The 17368-nt window shown below is 44.4% G+C and overlaps 2 protein-coding genes across 2 annotated transcripts; both read right to left on the bottom strand.

Moving 5' to 3' along the window:
• Positions 1–9963: 9963 nt before the first annotated feature.
• LOC113036879 (olfactory receptor 11A1-like) lies at positions 9964–11635 on the bottom strand. Its single transcript, XM_026193459.1, has one exon. The coding sequence runs from the start codon at positions 10988–10990 to the stop codon at positions 10049–10051; it is 942 nt and encodes a 313-aa protein (XP_026049244.1). The 5' UTR covers positions 10991–11635; the 3' UTR covers positions 9964–10048.
• Positions 11636–15224: 3589 nt separating this feature from the next.
• Positions 15225–17148, bottom strand: LOC113036880 (olfactory receptor 11A1-like). The gene has a single exon (XM_026193460.1). It carries the CDS (start codon positions 16505–16507, stop codon positions 15566–15568), a length of 942 nt encoding a protein of 313 aa, XP_026049245.1. The 5' UTR covers positions 16508–17148; the 3' UTR covers positions 15225–15565.
• Between the last annotated feature and the right edge of the window lie 220 nt (positions 17149–17368).

Raw genomic sequence — 17368 nt, 5'->3', positions numbered from 1 at the left:
ACAAGCTGGAGTGGACAGACTAAGCATATCACTCCTGGTCCAATTGGGGAAGAGAGAATAATAATGGATTGCATTAATATAGCGCTTTTTGAGACCCTCAAAGCGCTTTACAACTCCACTATTCATTCACTCTCACATTCATACACTGGTGGAGGCAGCTACAGTTGTAGCCACAGCTGCCCTGGGGCAGACTGACAGAAGCGAGGCTGCCATATCGCGCCATCGGCGCCTCTGGCTGGAGAGAAAAGGGTTCCATAATAGGACCAATTCTGTTTAAATTATCCATACTTCCGTTAGGCAGTATCATTAGAAGGCTTGCCTGAGCCCTCAGTAGAGACAGGTCGTGGCTGCACAGGCTCAAATGATCCCCCAGCTGACATATGTAGCTTTGGCTGCGGCTGCACAAAGCGACAGAGGTAGCACAGTTGAGTAGGATGAATTGGTTGTGTGGACAAGAGATATTTTATTTTGTATTCTTATGGTGACATTTTATAATCATAACTATCATTGATCAGACATTCATCATTGTTGAATCTGATGACAGTATAATCTTTGTTTTATATCTATGGTAATCTGAGTAAAGATTAATGTATGCATATTATCATCATTTTAATCAGTCTCAAATGGTATCCACAGCATTGTATTCACCGTCCATAACTGGAAGGTCCAGCAGGACCTTGTTCTAATTCATTTGCAGGCCTACATCAGAACACGCACATAGAGTGTTATGTAAATATGCACGTTCGCATACACACTTATTTACACAGGGAGGTCGTGTCAGGACGTTCTCTAGTTGGACTCACAGAACTGCACAACATGACATGTCACACACTTGTTTTTCTCTAAAAGTATCATCTGATGTTTGTATAAGGAGAACTTTGGACTATGGGGAGACTGTTATCATTTCCAGTAAGGTCTAACTGTGTGATGTCATCATGGGTTATATAAGGATGGGGACCGGTCCACTCTTTGGAGAATCTGTTGCAAGTTTTCTTCCCACACTTCTGCGCGGAGTGTGTAATTAAAGATCACTATTTTGACACCTTCCCTGGACTCGGCCTGCTTTCTTCTCTTACCTAAAACGAACGAATCTTAACAATTCTTGGTGCCGAAAACCCGGTTGGGGAGGAGAGGAGCTTGCGACAGTGGCTTGGAAGGTGCCAAAACGAACAGAGATCAGCAGCTTATCTGAGTGACAAGCCAGGCGAAATAAAAGGTGAGAGTGCCACCTGTTGAATTTTGTCCAAAAGGCGCTAAAATTGGAAGTTAATGCTAAATTTAATTAAATAATATTCACTCAGTATAGGCTTCTTATGTCTGTCCATAGTGATTTTGGGGTAATTAGTGTTAAAACTTTGGGGAATATTGGATTGATTAAATGTATTGCTGTTTATTTTGGGGGCGAATATTGAGTTAAGAGGTTATGTTTTAAGTAAATAAGCGTGTTTATTTTGATGTGGGTTGAGGCCAGCCAGACAACCAGTAGTTCAGGGTATTTGGTTTGTTTGACCAGCAGAAATGCGGTTTCGGGCGTCGAAATAACTGGGGGCGAAGACCCCGCAGTGACGCTTATAATACACTTGAATAAATTGTCTTAGGACTGGGGCATGGCCCCTAAGGGCGCAGTTGCTCAGCGTGTGACGGCGACCCCTGGGTGTGGATGCACGGCCAGGTTAAAGTTCGGGTGGTACCCGGGGGACTTCGAGCACCCCTTAAAAACTAAAGTGAACAAGGGGTTCACTTTCCTGCCTGCTTTCTTCTCTTACCCAAATCGAACGAATCTTAACAGTTGCCAAGGTGATAGTAATCTCGAAAAACCAGTAAAAGGACTGTGTCAGAGTTAAATCACAGTATGAGGCATAGGGTGCCAATGGTGGGAGCGCCGTTTCCTCTGGGAAGAGGGTGCCGGCTGGCTGAGCAACAGAACCTCTGGCAGGATGGCTCCCTGCCCTAGGTCAGGTACGTGGCAGGGTGTGGATTGGGTGGATTCTTTTACATTTTGATGGAAGCCAGTTAAGTCTAATAATAGATTAAATGCCTTGTTGAGGGTGTCATTTTTAGTATCTATATGAATGTTAAAATGACCCTGAACAGTTGTTTTATAGGAGCAAGCTATTAACAAGCTAGAGTAGACAGGCTAAACATATCCAATTGAGGAGGGGAACAGAGGGTTGGAGTGCCATGCATTTCACGCTAGGACCAATTCTGTTTACATTATGCATTTTTCCCTAAGGCAGTATCATAAGAAGGAATAGCATAATAAAAATAATAATAATATTAATAATGATAATAATACATTTTATTTATAGGTGCCTTTAAGACCCTGAAGGTCACCTTACCATAGCACAAGAACAATAGCAGCAATACAATATAACAAACATGGCAACCAAAAAAAAAATAAGCACAATTCTGAATACATGGGTTTTGAGATGTGATTTAAAAGAGGTGAGAGAGTGTAAAGGCTTTGAGTCCCGTGGTAGTCAGGCAAGCAGGTGGAACAGACAGAAGAGAAGCTGAAGAAGAGTGAAGTGCACGAGCAGGTGAGTATGTAGTTCAAGTTCAAGTTCAAATTTTATTCGCCACATGCAGTGGCAGGTTTCCCTGCAGTGGAATGAACCCGCCCCCCCGACCTTACACACACAACACAGACATCACATGAGGATATAAGTCAGAGAACGGTTGCATTACAGAAAACCACTGAAATGTACACTACAATGGGAAAGTACAAGAGGAAAAAAAGAGCCCTCTGCTCATGCTGGGCTATAGAGGACAGCATGAGAACAGGAAACAAAAAAACTCTTCTGCACAGAAAGCACATAAATGTCCACAGCACAACATTATAGAGCACGTGACCAGCAACAGGGTTGGGTAGGGGATAAGGAGTAATCCCAGGCAACACAGCAGCCATCCTGCCACTGCCCAGACCCGCCTCGTGTTCCCAGGAGGCAACAAGCATCGAAGGCGTTGGAAGGGGAGGGGGGATGTGTGAGTGCTTATCAGTGTAAATGTATGTGTGTGTGTGTCCAGAGTTCAGCTGAGACAGTGTCCTCCGCCCTATCAGGCTAAGTAAACAGTCTACCAGCCAACCCAGGTGGCCTTGCATGGAATGGGAAGGAACAGAATCAACACAGTCGTTATCAGGGAGTTTTGTTCAGCTCCGGCCTTGAGACCGCAGCTGGCGCTGAAGGGGTATCTGCATTATGATGGTGATTTTTCTTTTGTGACAACTCAGGAGAATTTCAAGCTGTTTTTAACACTCCGACACCGACACTGGTCTCCCAATCTCCCGTTGGATAGCTGCTTTGAAGTTTTGAAATTTAAGCTTAAATTTCAGAACTTACATTTTAACTACTGATTTTATCTACTGTTCTGATTTTATCTGTTTTGATTTTATATACTTTTTTGTTTGTTTGTTTGTTTGTTAATTAGTTAGTTTGTTTGCTTGTTTTAATCAATTTTAAATCATGCTTTTTATTTGTTTTTGTTTCTAATGTCTCTGTAAAGCACTTTGACTCACCTTGTTGAATTGTGCTATACAAATAAACTTACCTTGCCTTGCGAGTTTCTCCATGATGTTATTTACCTTCAATTCCGTGGTCTTTTCACTCTTTTGCTCAGAGAGCAGATTCTGAGACCTCACAACCGCAGCCAACTGATCCGCGATGTAATCCAGCTTCCACCCAGAGGTGTTGTTCCGAGTGGATTCTTCCCTGATGTAATCCAATATACGCTCAGAGGTGTTATTCTGAGTATTCACTGCAGCCGTTAGCGCCTCCAAGCTCTTAACCATGCTGCATTCAGTGAGCCCTTTCTGAGAAGCCGCACCTCGTCCCATCGTTTCACTCCCAGCGGGCAGCCTTGTGGGAATTTGAACAGCCGGTTCCGCTTTCTTAATTCTCCGATAAGCCAGGGCCAAGCCAACTTCGATCAGCATGAACCCTGTTATCATGGTTCCGAATAGGTAGATATCTTCAGCGTCCTCGATCGACAGTCCCGCCAGGCACACGACCCTCCAGTTCTGCCACCCGTCCATCGTGTACCCGGCAGGGAAAGTCCCTCCAGGGCACTCAGGCTCTCCCGAGCCCAGACTTCTCGTTGAGAAAAGGGTGTCAATAGCATTCAGAGACCAGTTGATCAAATCCATAATTCTCTTTTAGGTTTTAGAAACAGACTGTGAGAGACTGTTCCAGGGAAGTGAAATACACATGAGACAAGACAAAGACACAAGAGGCTAAGCAGGGAAGATAAGGGGAAGGAGAAGAGGAGAAAAGTGCGACTGCCTTCGCCGAGAGCCAAACGAGAATGTATGTAGAAGATCAGATAAATATGGAGGAGCGAGGTTATGAAGCGCTTTGAAAGTGAGAAGCGGGATGTTGAAATTGACACGGAGGTGAATCGGAAGCCAATGGAGCTGTTTAAGAACAGCTGTTATATATTCAGTGGATCTAATTCTGGAAATAATACGAGCATCTTTATTTTGAACTAACTGCAATTTATGGAGGGATTTATGAGGTAAACCATAGAGAAGAGAATTACAGTAATCTAAACGAGATGACAAGAGCATTGACGAGTATGGCGGTACTGCTTGCAGTGAGTGAGGGATGAAGACGATTAATATTACGGAGATGAAAGTAGGAAGACTGAGTGATATCATTTATATGTGCTGTGAAGGACAGAGTGTTGTCGAGGATGAATCCAAGACTCTTAACCTGAGGGGAGGGTGTGACATCAGAGTTATCAATGGATAACGAAAAATTTCTGGTTGGGACTGTGGTCAGTTTTGATTTGGTGCCTATTAAAATTAACTCTGTTTTATTGCCATTAAGTTTAAGAAAGTTGTGAGTAAACCAGACCTTGATTTCACTTAAACAGTCAGAAATGGATGTGGGTGGGAGAGTAGCTGTGGGTTTGGAGGATAGGTAGAGCTGGGTGTCATCTGCGTAGCAGTGAAACTGGATGTTATGCTTCCTAAAAATATTTCCAAGGGGTAGGAGATAGATGATAAAAAGTAAAGGACCCAGGACAGAGCCTTGGGGTACACCAGAATTAACTGGAGTAGATACTGATCTGTGAGTGAGTAACTGAACAAACTGTGAGCGGCCAGAGAGATAAGAGGTAAACCAGGTGAGTGCTGTACCATTGATGCCAATAGATGCCAACCTGTGAAAAAGGATGCAGTGGAAGATAGTGTCAAAAGCTGCTGTAAGGACAAGGAGAATGACGATGGAGACGAGTCCAGAGTCAGCTGCAAGCAGAAGATCATTAGTGATTTTTACTAGAGCTGTTTCTGTACTGTGACATGAACGGAAGCCGGACTGAAACTGCTCGTACGAGTAATTTCCAGTGGGATGACGATGAACCTGTGCAGCCACTATCTTTTCCAGAATTTTGGCTAAGAAAGGCAAATTTGAAATTGGCCTGAAATTATTTAGATTGGAGGGATTTGAACCATTCTTTTTCAGTATTGGGGTTATTATTGCAGTTTTAAGAGAAGAAGGAACAGAACCCGATATAAGAGAGGAGTGTACGATATTAGCAATCAGTGGGGTAAGAGACGGGAGTGAGAGTTTAACAAGATTAGTCACCAGTGGATCAACTTTATTTATCCATGAAGCCAGATGACACATACCAATTAGTTAAACTGTAGGAATGTCCTAAAGACATAAAGACCTGGATTGCCACTAACTTTCTGTTTCTTAATTCAGATCAAACTGAATTTAGAAGCAGCCCTAAACATCTTAGAAATATGGTATCTAAAGAAATCTTACTCTGGATGGCATGACCTTGGTCTCCAGTAACACTGTGAATCTTGGAGTCATTTTTGACCAGGATATGTCCTTCAATGCACATATCAAATAAATATGTAGGACTGCTTTCTTTTGAATGAGCTCTCCCCACTCTAGAGGTGCTCATTGGTCGGCAAATGTGCTGCATTCCTCACCAAATATTGGTGTCATGTTTCTGCTCCTCTGGGCAGAGTCGACCTAGTTTTTTTCCTGGGAGCTGCATCTGGGGCTGATTAGGAGCTACAGTATTTAAGACCAGCACACACAACAACTCTTTGCCATATCATCAGCTACCCAGCGTTAGTTCAGCCAACTCATGTACTTCATTGAATCTCATGCTTGTACTTACCTTGTTTCTCTTGTGCTTAGTTGTGTCCGTGGATTACTCACTTCACCATCTACATTTCTCCTTCCACTCGGTCACTGGACTTTTACTGCTGTATTCTCCACCCTCACTCCGGTATAGACTCCATTCTTCTCACCTGCTTGCCTCTCTGCACTTGCAATTGGACTTCTTCACGGATTGGAATACCTCAAACTCCACCAGACCTTCTCCAAATTTACTACATGTGCCGGCAGACAAGTAAGCTACTGGGAATCAGTGTCATTGGATAATCTTGCAGACCGTTTAAACCCCACGCTGATACCACTCTCCTCTGTTACGGTCTCTTTGACCATCGATCAATTCCAGTGTCTGTGTTTTTAACGTGCCCCATGGGTCCATCCTGTTTCTGACGGCCTGTGCCATGACAGATATAGGCTAAGTTCCCAGACAAACCGGCAAGTGACAGTACTGAACTCTCTGCTCCTGAGTTTGTCAAGCAGGACTCAGAATCATGACTTGTCTGCCACATTCTGGGATTTCCCTTAGGATTAGACTGGCTGTCAATCAGAGACTGATCCTTATGTTTGTCAGTCTAAAGACTTTGAATCTGCTCTTTGTGTGCTGTGTTTTGAACCTGCCTGTAAAAGTGTTGTGCCGGCTGCTCCAAGCACTATGTCTAGCTACCTACAGCAAATTTTTCTGTAGTCTGTGTTTTCTCTCGCTGAGCTAACCTCTTCAAAGACTGATGTTTGTATGGGTCAAACATGAGGCCAATACTAAGCCATCTCTTTTTCCTGTGCCAGCTTCCAGGGTGAGGTTAGCCAAGACCCAGTACGCCTTAGCACCCGGACTAGTTCCACGGGTGGGGGTGGCTTGGGTTCAGTGGGTTTCTGCACCTGTGCCGGGTGCCTGCACCTGTGCCAGGTCCCAGGGCGAGGGTAGCTGAGACCCAGTCCCCTTCTGCACCTGTAACTGTTGGGTTTTGGGGAGGTTATTGTCCAACTAGTTTCTGTGCCTGCAAGCGCTGCAAAGCCCCAGCCAGAGCAATCAGAGCCTTTTGCGAGCCAGAGGTTTTCATGTCATCTGGCCCAGCCATGTCTCAGCGAGAGGTCTTAGTGTCATCTGGTTCTGTACTTGCCAAGCCTGCCACACCGAGTCCTGCACGTCTTGTGCCTGCCATGCCACATCCTGCACTGCCTGCACTTGCCAAGCCACATCCTGCACCATTTGCGCCTGCCAAACTGTCTTCACCCAGGCCGCGGCCAACCACCTGCCAAGTCATTCAAGGATCTTTGCCCATGCTGCCGCTGACCACCTGCCAAGCTGCCTGAGGATGCTTTGTCTCCATCGCCATCGTGGCATGGAGCCTGCCATTGTGTTTTGTTTTGGACTCCTGTGCTCCGGGTTTTGACAACTAGTGATACTTTTTTGTATCCTTTCTGGTCTGTATCAGTTTGTCTCTGCTGGCTTCCTGTTAAATCCAGAATTGAATTCAAAATCCTGCTCCTCACAGGATTTAAATAATCAGGCCCCATCTTATGTTAATGACCTTAAAGACACTTCCGGTGCTGCTCCGAGCTGGCAGCCAGTATCAGCAGCTCCGACCTGAACAAATCCTTCTTTTTCTCTTTAATATATGTTTCTTTGTTGTTTGTGTTTATTGTTTTTGTTTTTCTATTGTGGACTGCTGTCCCCCACAATGGAGCTCAGAATTCTATGGACAATGGTGTTCGTTATTACATTTTTTACAGCGTCTTTGTCCGGAGAGCGCGTGGAGGTCCGACCTCCCATTGTTTACAGCAGCTGTTAGCCTTCGGAGCCTCCGCTGCCCTGCCTACCGCCGAGCAAGCTAACATCCCCCGTGAGGTGAGGAGGAAAAGACGCGGTACTCGGGCCGGGATCGGGCGTCGCAGTAAAGTTAGGAGGTACCGGCCAGCGATTCCATCTGTTATTATGGGGAATGTGAGATCTCTCCCCAATAAAGTAGATGAACTGGCAGCCCTTACCCGACATCAGAGGAGCTACAGGGAGTGCAGCCTGATGTGCTTCACAGAGTCGTGGCTAACTGTGCTAACTCCGGACTCACACGTAAACATGGATGGTTTTCATCTGATCCAGGCCGACAGAACAACGGAGAGTGGTAAGAAGAGAGGAGGGGGTCTGGCTGTGTTTGTGAACGATAGATGGTGTAACTCTGGTCATTTATCTATCAAAGAGACGCTATGCTGTAAGGACATTGAGCTGCTAGCGGTTAGCATGAGACCGTACCGCGAGAGTTTTCATAGCTAATAGCTGTGTATGTCCCACCCTCTGCTAACGCTGCAGCAGCCTGTGAGGTCCTGCACACTGTAACCAGCAGACTCCAAACACAGCACCCTCAGGCCCTTTTCCTGATCTCTGGGGACTTTAATCACATCTCCCTGTCCTCCACTCTCCCCACCTTCACCCAGTATGTTACCTGCCACACCAGAGACAATAAAACATTGCCAACACCAAGGAGGCATACAGCTCATCACCTCTTCCTCCCCTGGGGGGCTCTGATCACAATCTGGTTCATCTCCAGCCTGTGTATAAACCTCTAGTACACAGAGAACCAGTTGTGAAACGCACAGTAAGGAAATGGTTGGCAGAGACTGAAGAGGCCCTGAGGGACTGTTTCCGCTCTACTGTGTGGGACAACCTCTGCAGCCCCCTGGAGGATGACCTCAGCAGCATCACAGACTGCATTACAGATTACATGAACTTCTGTGTGGACAACACCGTACCCATCAAAAAGGTACGGTGTTTTTCTAACAACAAGCCATGGATAAATCCTGAAATTAAGGCTCTCCTCAAGGAGAATAAGAGTCTTTAGATCTGGAGACAAACAGGAGCTGAGAGTTGTTCAGAAGAAGCTGAAATGGAAGATAAGGCAAGGAAAGGAAAACTACAGGAGGAAGATGGAAGAGCAGCTGCAACAGGACAACATCAGAGGGGTTTGGAACAGCCTGAAGACAATCTCAGGACAAAAACCAACCCCCCAGGCTGCAGGAGACTTGGGGTGGGTGAATGACCTAAATAAATATTTTAAAAGGTTTGATCAAACACCCACCCCTCCCACAGCATCGTCCCCCCCTGCTGCAATCTCCTTCATCTTCAGGGACGTCCTGTCCTTCATCTCAGGACTTCACACCTCCCAGCTCCCAGCCATTACACCCACCCCCGGCTTCTGTGGACTCCAACATACACACCACTCCCCCAAAATCCACTCTTACTATCTCAGCACTTCAAGCGAGGAACGAGCTTCGCAAGATCAAGGTGAGGAAGGCTGCAGGTCCAGATGGCGTCAGCTCCAGGCTCCTGAGGTGCTGCGCAGATGAACTGTGTGGCATCCTAGGTTATCCCTTCAACCTGAGCCTGTCACTGGGGAAAGTACCACAGCTGTGGAAGACCTCCTGTGTGGTACCGGTACCAAAGACCTCCCATCCCAAGGACCTCAGCAGCACTGTACTGCCCTATATTGCATCTTAATTTGTTTTTATATAATTGCGTGAAATGAGTCTTGAGTTGAATGTTTTTTAATAGGCAAAAAATACTTAAATAAGAAAATGGCGAATTACATTTTTGTCTTCTTTTTTTTCTGCTGATCTGAAAATTGATCCGATCAGTGACGAAAAAAACGTGATCCAATCCAAACTATGAGACTTTTGATCCTTTGCACCACTAAACATCACTCACTGTAACAGTTCAAAATGAAACAGATTACCAGAGTTACTGTACCACATATTAAAACCCTTATTTGTAGCGCACCTGCAGAATTTTGCCTCTTTTTGTTTTGTTTCATTTTTTAACTATGAAGACATCAAAGGTTTTACTGTGTTCAGTTCATGAAATCTGTTCATACATCAAGATTTGCTGCAGTTAGTTTTACTATTAGCACGGATATAATAACAGGGTGTTACATGTCAGCACAGAGTAGTTTTTTGCAGGTGAGAGAGATTTTGGACAGGGTCAGTCCATACATTAAAGGGTTGAATACAGGTTGACATGTTAGAAAGTATAATGATAAAAATATCCTCAGCATGCTGGGTACACTGTTCATGTTAAACCTGCTCTGCAGAATTTCAAAAAAGCAGCCGAAGGAAAAGTTGAGCAGAGAAGCGAGGTGAGGCGTGCAGGTGCTGACGGCTTTCTGTCGGGTCTGTTTGGATCCAGAAAAACAGATTTTAAGGATCCTCATGTAGGTGTAGAGAATCAGAGATACAGGGCATAGGATCGTGAGAGAAGTGGCAATGAGTCCATAGATGTTATTGACTGTGGTGTCAGAACAGGCCAGTTTAACAATGGAGTAGTTGTCACAGTACACTTTGTTAATGATGTTCCCACACAGCTGCAGAGGGACAAGTAAGGACATAAGAACAACAATTGCAAGGAAAGGAGACAACCAACTTAGAGCAATAAGCATGGCCACCTTGAAGGATGTCGTTCGCATGTTATATTCCAAAGGATAACAAATAGCAAGATATCTGTCATAAGACATTACAGCTAAGCTGGCAAATTCTACAGAGCCGTAAGAGTAGACAGAAAAAACCTGCAGGAAGCAGAGAGGAGCAGAAACAGTGTGAACATCAGAGAGGATCTGAAGCAGGAGGAATGGAAACAGCCCTGCACTACCATACAGCTCATTCACAAACAGGCTGCACAGAAACATGTACATAGGTTCATGTAAGCTTCTGTTCACACAGATAACCACAATCAGCAGGACATTGGCAGTAATGATTAAAAAATATAAAGACATAACGATCACAAAAAATAAATATTTCAAATGCCCGCTGTCAAAATAGGCACTGAACACCAAGAATGAACTCTGAGATGAGTTTACCGTCATCCTCCTCTCCATTCAAAAAACAAAGGTAATACTGTTTGCAGGATCCATATTATTTATCATCACATCATATAACCACAGGTTTTCAAAACAGTGAAACTCCAACAAAGCAACAGACATGAAACAGTTGGGGAAGAATTTCACTGATGATAATCCATCATGGTAAATGTCCAGCGCTTACCATTCAACAGAGTGCTTAGGCAACGTGGGTTATGACATTGTACTCAGACCCCTGAATCACTCCCCACTGAGCTAAAGTTCTGCTTCTGCTTCTTCACAAACTCTGTTCTGAAAACACGCCCACTGTGGCACACTGACCTCATGACTGAAAGAATGCCCCAAGGGTCAGAAAAAAAATCCTTCATGAAAACACAGGTGGAAAAATTATCAGGTCGCCCAATCTTTTAAGCTATGAGTGCTCAATTCACCTCCTCAGAGACTTCATATGATCACAAGAAATCAATGTGTAAACTACAATTCAATAAATAATTAGATCAAACACATGTGAGACTAGGAAAAGTCAAACAATCAGCTGTACTCATTTATGAAGGAACAAAAATGAATTCACACAAGTCACTGAAGGTGTTTACATCACGACATTTGAATATTTATTGTATAGACTTTATTCGAAATGGCGCCATGAAAGGGAGCCGGAGATCGACAGACGGATTGGGGCTGCAGCTGCAGTAATGTGGATGCTGCACCGGTCCATCGTGGTGAAGAGGGAGCTGAGTGTAAAAGCGAAGCTCTCAATTTGCCGGTCGATCTACGTCCCTACCCTCACCTATGGCCACGAGCTGTGGGTAGTGACCGAAAGAACGAGATCGCGGATACAAGCGGCAGAAATGAGTTTCCTCCGAAGGGTGGCTGGCCTCTCCCTTAGAGATAGGGTGAGAAGGTCGGCCATCCGGGAGGGGCTCAGAGTAGAGCCGCTGCTGCTCCACATCGAAAGGAGCCAGCTGAGGTGGTTCGGGCATCTGACAAGGATGCCCCCTGGGCGCCTCCTGGGTGAGGTGTTCCAGGCATGTCCCACCGGGAGGAGGCCCCGGGGCAGACCCAGGACACGCTGGAGAGATTATATCTCTCGGCTGGCCTGGGAACGCCTTGGTATTCCCCCGGATAAGCTGGAGGAGGTGGCTGGGGAGAGGGAGGTCTGGGCCTCTTTGCTTAGGCTGCTGTCCCCGCGACCCGGCCTCGGATAAAGCGGATGAAGATGGATGGCGCTGTGAAAGAAAACTTGCCTTTACATTTGGTCTCAACACGCCATTTAACTAGTCACCTGACCTCTCCGCTGATTCTGTTTCACTATAACTTCAGTGTTTTGAATGAAGTTGTGCAAAACACTCAGAAGACATTAGAGCATCTCAAAGGAATCATTTTGACCATTTGTGATATCAGGATCATCTTCAAGCATTGGATGGTGGTGGAAAAGCTGGTGCTTTGCAAAGGCAGGAAAGATGGCAGAAAAACTGTCATCCTGGTGCCGGAAGGGTTTGCTGCTCCATCTTGTGGAGGAGGGGACAAAAAGAAGAAACTGGTGTGAGGAATCATTATTCCTATGTTTGCAAATGACTGATATGGATATGAAGACTGGCAACATGGTGCCAGGAATGTGCACTGTTATATCTTGTGAAAGATGGTTAGATGCAGGGAAACTGGCATCTCAGTAGGGAAAACTTGCTGCTACATTTGTGAAAGAGGGATAGAAGGAAGAGAAACTGGCATCCCGGTGCCAGAAAATTTTGCTTCTACAAATTGCAAAGGAGAGATAGTAGAAAAATAAAGTGGCAACCCGGTGACAATAAGTTTTTGTATTTTTGGAGAAAATGGTTGATGGCAGAAGCTGCCAATCCAGTGCCAAAAGAGTAAACTGCTGTACTTTGCAAACGAAGATCAGGGAAGAAAGAACCTGGTATCGCAGTGAAAAAAGTTTTGTTTTGCATTTGCAAATGAGGAATAGAGAAAGAGAGCCTGACATTCGTTTTGACATTCTTTATGACATCCTAGTGCCAAAAGGAATGTCTGCTGCTTAGAATATGTGGGCTAGATGTGGAGAAACTGGCAACCCAGTGGTAGAAAAACTTGCTTCTGCATTTTGCAAATGAGAAACTGGCATTCCGGTGTCAGGAAGTCTGCATATTGCAAACATGACATCCTAAAGGCAGAAGAGTTCCCTGCTGCTTTTTGTAATGATAGATGCAGAAAAGCTTGTTGCTGCATTTTCAAATAAGGGATAGAGAAAGAATGTGGCATCCCTGCGCCGAAAGGGTTCACTATGAAGGACCAATGTGGAAAAACATGCATACCAGTGGCACGAAATTTGCTGCTGCATATGCAAAGGAGGGATAGAGAAAGAACCGGACATCACAGTGCCCGAAGGGTTCACATCTGCTTTTTCCAACGATAGGTGCAGAGAGACTGGCAACTCAGTGCCAAAAGCATGCTGCTGCATTTGTAGAAGATGAGCTTGTTTTTTTTTTTTTTAATCTTTGCAGAGAAACTGGCATGACGGATAGAGAAGGAGGGATAGAAAACATCGAAACTGGCATCCCGTGGCTAGCAGAGATAAACTGGAATGGAGGAGCAGCAGAGGATGGAACTGGTGACTGATGTCCAAGCTGCACATTAAATGGTGTTAGGAGGCAGGTGCACAGAACTGAGCTTGTCCCTGCTACCTGGCACTGACGAGTGGGTGGAGCTAAAAAGTACGCAGTAGCTTTTTCAATTGGAGCTTTCATTTGCTTCTGCATGAAGAAGACTTTGGATTAACATTTGGTTAAGTAGGTTAAGAAGCAGTTGAAACCGAGCTACTCTGGAGACCTTACGTAAGCGTGGGTACAGCGTGGCTTCTGGGTCCTGTGTTGGCATCCGTTGGCTTTTCGGCTAACTGGCCCGGCCAGTGGGCCTGTTTCCGAGCAATGTGAGTGGAGCTGTGATGGGGTTTCTCTTCACCATGGAAATGTTTCTGCGAACATACACCACTGGTGTCTTCTGTGGACGTCCTGGTCTTTTTGCATTGCTGATGGTACAGTGTACCAGTGCTTTCTTTCTTTTTCAGGATGTATCAAACTGTAGATTTTATCACTTCTACTATTGTAGAAGTGAAAAAAAAGATGTTTTCTTGTTTCACCTGCATGGAGAGCTCCTTTTGACCCCATGTTGTCTGTTCACAGCAAAATCTTTCAAATTCAAGCACCACAGCACAAATTAACTCCAGGTCTTTTATCTGCTTAATTGATAAGGACAAGAACTGCCTGTTCATGAAATTGTCCAATTGTCCAATAACATAAGGTGGCACATGTTAAGGAGCTGAAACTCTTAAACCTTTCATCCAGTTTTAATGTGGATACCCTCAAATGAAAGCTCAGAGTCTACAGATAATGTCCATGTTTATTATATTCAGTAATATGATGGACATGGATATTACTGAATTGGAATATGTTTCAATAAACAGGTAAATAAACAAAAGTTCTATCATTCTCCGGATATATATGGACCTAACTCTATCTTTGGCAAAGGGAGGTGTGTAGTTGTTCCAGTGACTTTTCCTGCCTTTCCAACATGATCAACCTGAAACAAACCAGTAATGTAAAATCAATAGTGGTGCAATGGATCACGGTTGATCCGTAATCCAAACCGATCTCACTCCGCGGTTCGGCACGCACGTGATCCGAATATTCGAAAAAGAAGGATAAAATATGTGTATGGTGTACGTGGTCAGTCTGTCAAGCGATAGCTATGGCCAGCGCTAGCGGTCCAAGTGGAGGAGCAGAGGAGTTTGCGGTATTTAAGCAGCCCTTCGTTGCCAAATCCGACTGGGCTACAGCTATTACAAAAGCTATTGGGGTGTTTAGTTGCAGACGGGAGACCGTATTCTGTTTTGCAAAAGAAGGGGTTTAAACTAGTCAACGTGTTAGTTGATGCATTGACGCCGTGCAGCCCCACGCACGGGGCGATCCGCGGTAACTAGTTAACGCAGATCTGCCATGTTAATGCAGTTATGGCATTAATGTCATTTTAACAAGATTTACGCTGACAGCACTAGTTTAAACTATGATGAACGTGCTTGAGCCACGCTATGGCATCCCGTCGCGCGTCCACTCATTATATCACAGCGGAGTGGTAGATACAAAGCCCTGTACTGCCCTATATTGCATCTTAATTTGTTTTTATATAATTGCGTGAAATGAGTCTTGAGTTGAATGTTTTTTAATAGGCAAAAAATACTTAAATAAGAAAATGGCGAATTACATTTTTGTCTTCTTTTTTTTTCTGCTGATCTGAAAATTGATCCGATCAGTGACGAAAAAAACGTGATCCAATCCAAACTATGAGACTTTTGATCCTTTGCACCACTAAACATCACTCACTGTAACAGTTCAAAATGAAACAGATTACCAGAGTTACTGTACCACATATTAAAACCCTTATTTGTAGCGCACCTGCAGAATTTTGCCTGTTTTTGTTTTGTTTCATTTTTTAACTATGAAGACATCAAAGGTTTTACTGTGTTCAGTTCATGAAATCTGTTCATACATCAAGATTTGCTGCAGTTAGTTTTACTATTAGCACGGATATAATAACAGGGTGTTACATGTCAGCACAGAGTAGTTTTTTGCAGGTGAGAGAGATTTTGGACAGGGTCAGTCCATACATTAAAGGGTTGAATACAGGTTGACATGTTAGAAAGTATAATGATAAAAATATCCTCAGCATGCTGGGTACACTGTTCATGTTAAACCTGCTCTGCAGAATTTCAAAAAAGCAGCCGAAGGAAAAGTTGAGCAGAGAAGCGAGGTGAGGCGTGCAGGTGCTGACGGCTTTCTGTCGGGTCTGTTTGGATCCAGAAAAACAGATTTTAAGGATCCTCATGTAGGTGTAGAGAATCAGAGATACAGGGCATAGAATAACGAGAGGAGTGGAAATGAGTCCATAGATGTTATTGACTGTGGTGTCAGAACAGGCCAGTTTAACAATGGAGTAGTTGTCACAGTACACTTTGTTAATGATGTTCCCACACAGCTGCAGAGGAGCACTCAGAGAAATCAAAACAGTGATTACAAGAAATGAGGAAAACCACGTTAGAACAATGAGCATGGATACCTTGCATGGACTCATACGTGTGTGATATTGAAGAGGAAAACATATTGCAAGATATCTGTCATAAGACATGACGGCTAAGTTAGCAAGCTCTGCAGTTCCATATGTGTGCACACAGAAGATCTGCAGGAAGCAGAGAGGAGCAGAAACAGTGTGAACATCAGAGAGGATCTGAAGCAGGAGGAGCGGAAACAGCCCTGCACTACCATACAGCTCATTCACAAACAGGCTGCACAGAAACATGTACATAGGTTCATGTAAGCTTCTGTTCACACAGATAACCACAATCAGCAGGACATTGGCAGTAATGATTAAAAAATATAAAGACATAACGATCACAAAAAATAAATATTTCAAATGCCCGCTGTCAAAATAGGCACTGAACACCAAGAATGAACTCTGAGATGAGTTTACCGTCATCCTCCTCTCCATTCAAAAAACAAAGGTAATACTGTTTGCAGGATCCATATTATTTATCATCACATCATATAACCACAGGTTTTCAAAACAGTGAAACTCCAACAAAGCAACAGACATGAAACAGTTGGGGAAGAATTTCACTGATGATAATCCATCATGGTAAATGTCCAGCGCTTACCATTCAACAGAGTGCTTAGGCAACGTGGGTTATGACATTGTACTCAGACCCCTGAATCACTCCCCACTGAGCTAAAGTTCTGCTTCTGCTTCTTCACAAACTCTGTTCTGAAAACACGCCCACTGTGGCACACTGACCTCATGACTGAAAGAATGCCCCAAGGGTCAGAAAAAAAATCCTTCATGAAAACACAGGTGGAAAAATTATCAGGTCGCCCAATCTTTTAAGCTATGAGTGCTCAATTCACCTCCTCAGAGACTTCATATGATCACAAGAAATCAATGTGTAAACTACAATTCAATAAATAATTAGATCAAACACATGTGAGACTAGGAAAAGTCAAACAATCAGCTGTACTCATTTATGAAGGAACAAAAATGAATTCACACAAGTCACTGAAGGTGTTTACATCACGACATTTGAATATTTATTGTATAGACTTTATTCGAAATGGCGCCATGAAAGGGAGCCGGAGATCGACAGACGGATTGGGGCTGCAGCTGCAGTAATGCGGACGCTGCACCGGTCCATCGTGGTGAAGAGGGAGCTGAGTGTAAAAGCGAAGCTCTCAATTTGCCGGTCGATCTACGTCCCTACCCTCACCTATGGCCACGAGCTGTGGGTAGTGACCGAAAGAACGAGATCGCGGATACAAGCGGCAGAAATGAGTTTCCTCCGAAGGGTGGCTGGCCTCT

Source organism: Astatotilapia calliptera, chromosome 14 (assembly GCF_900246225.1).
Source record: "Astatotilapia calliptera chromosome 14, fAstCal1.2, whole genome shotgun sequence".
NCBI lineage: Eukaryota > Metazoa > Chordata > Actinopteri > Cichliformes > Cichlidae > Astatotilapia > Astatotilapia calliptera.
Note: the sequence above shows the minus strand (reverse complement) of the source record. Positions and strands in the feature narration are given on the sequence as shown.

Coding starts and splice junctions, on each gene's coding strand:
- LOC113036880 (XM_026193460.1), bottom strand. CDS start 16,507: ATGGAGAGGAGGATGACGGTAAACTCATCTCAGAGTTCATTCTTGGTG.
- LOC113036879 (XM_026193459.1), bottom strand. CDS start 10,990: ATGGAGAGGAGGATGACGGTAAACTCATCTCAGAGTTCATTCTTGGTG.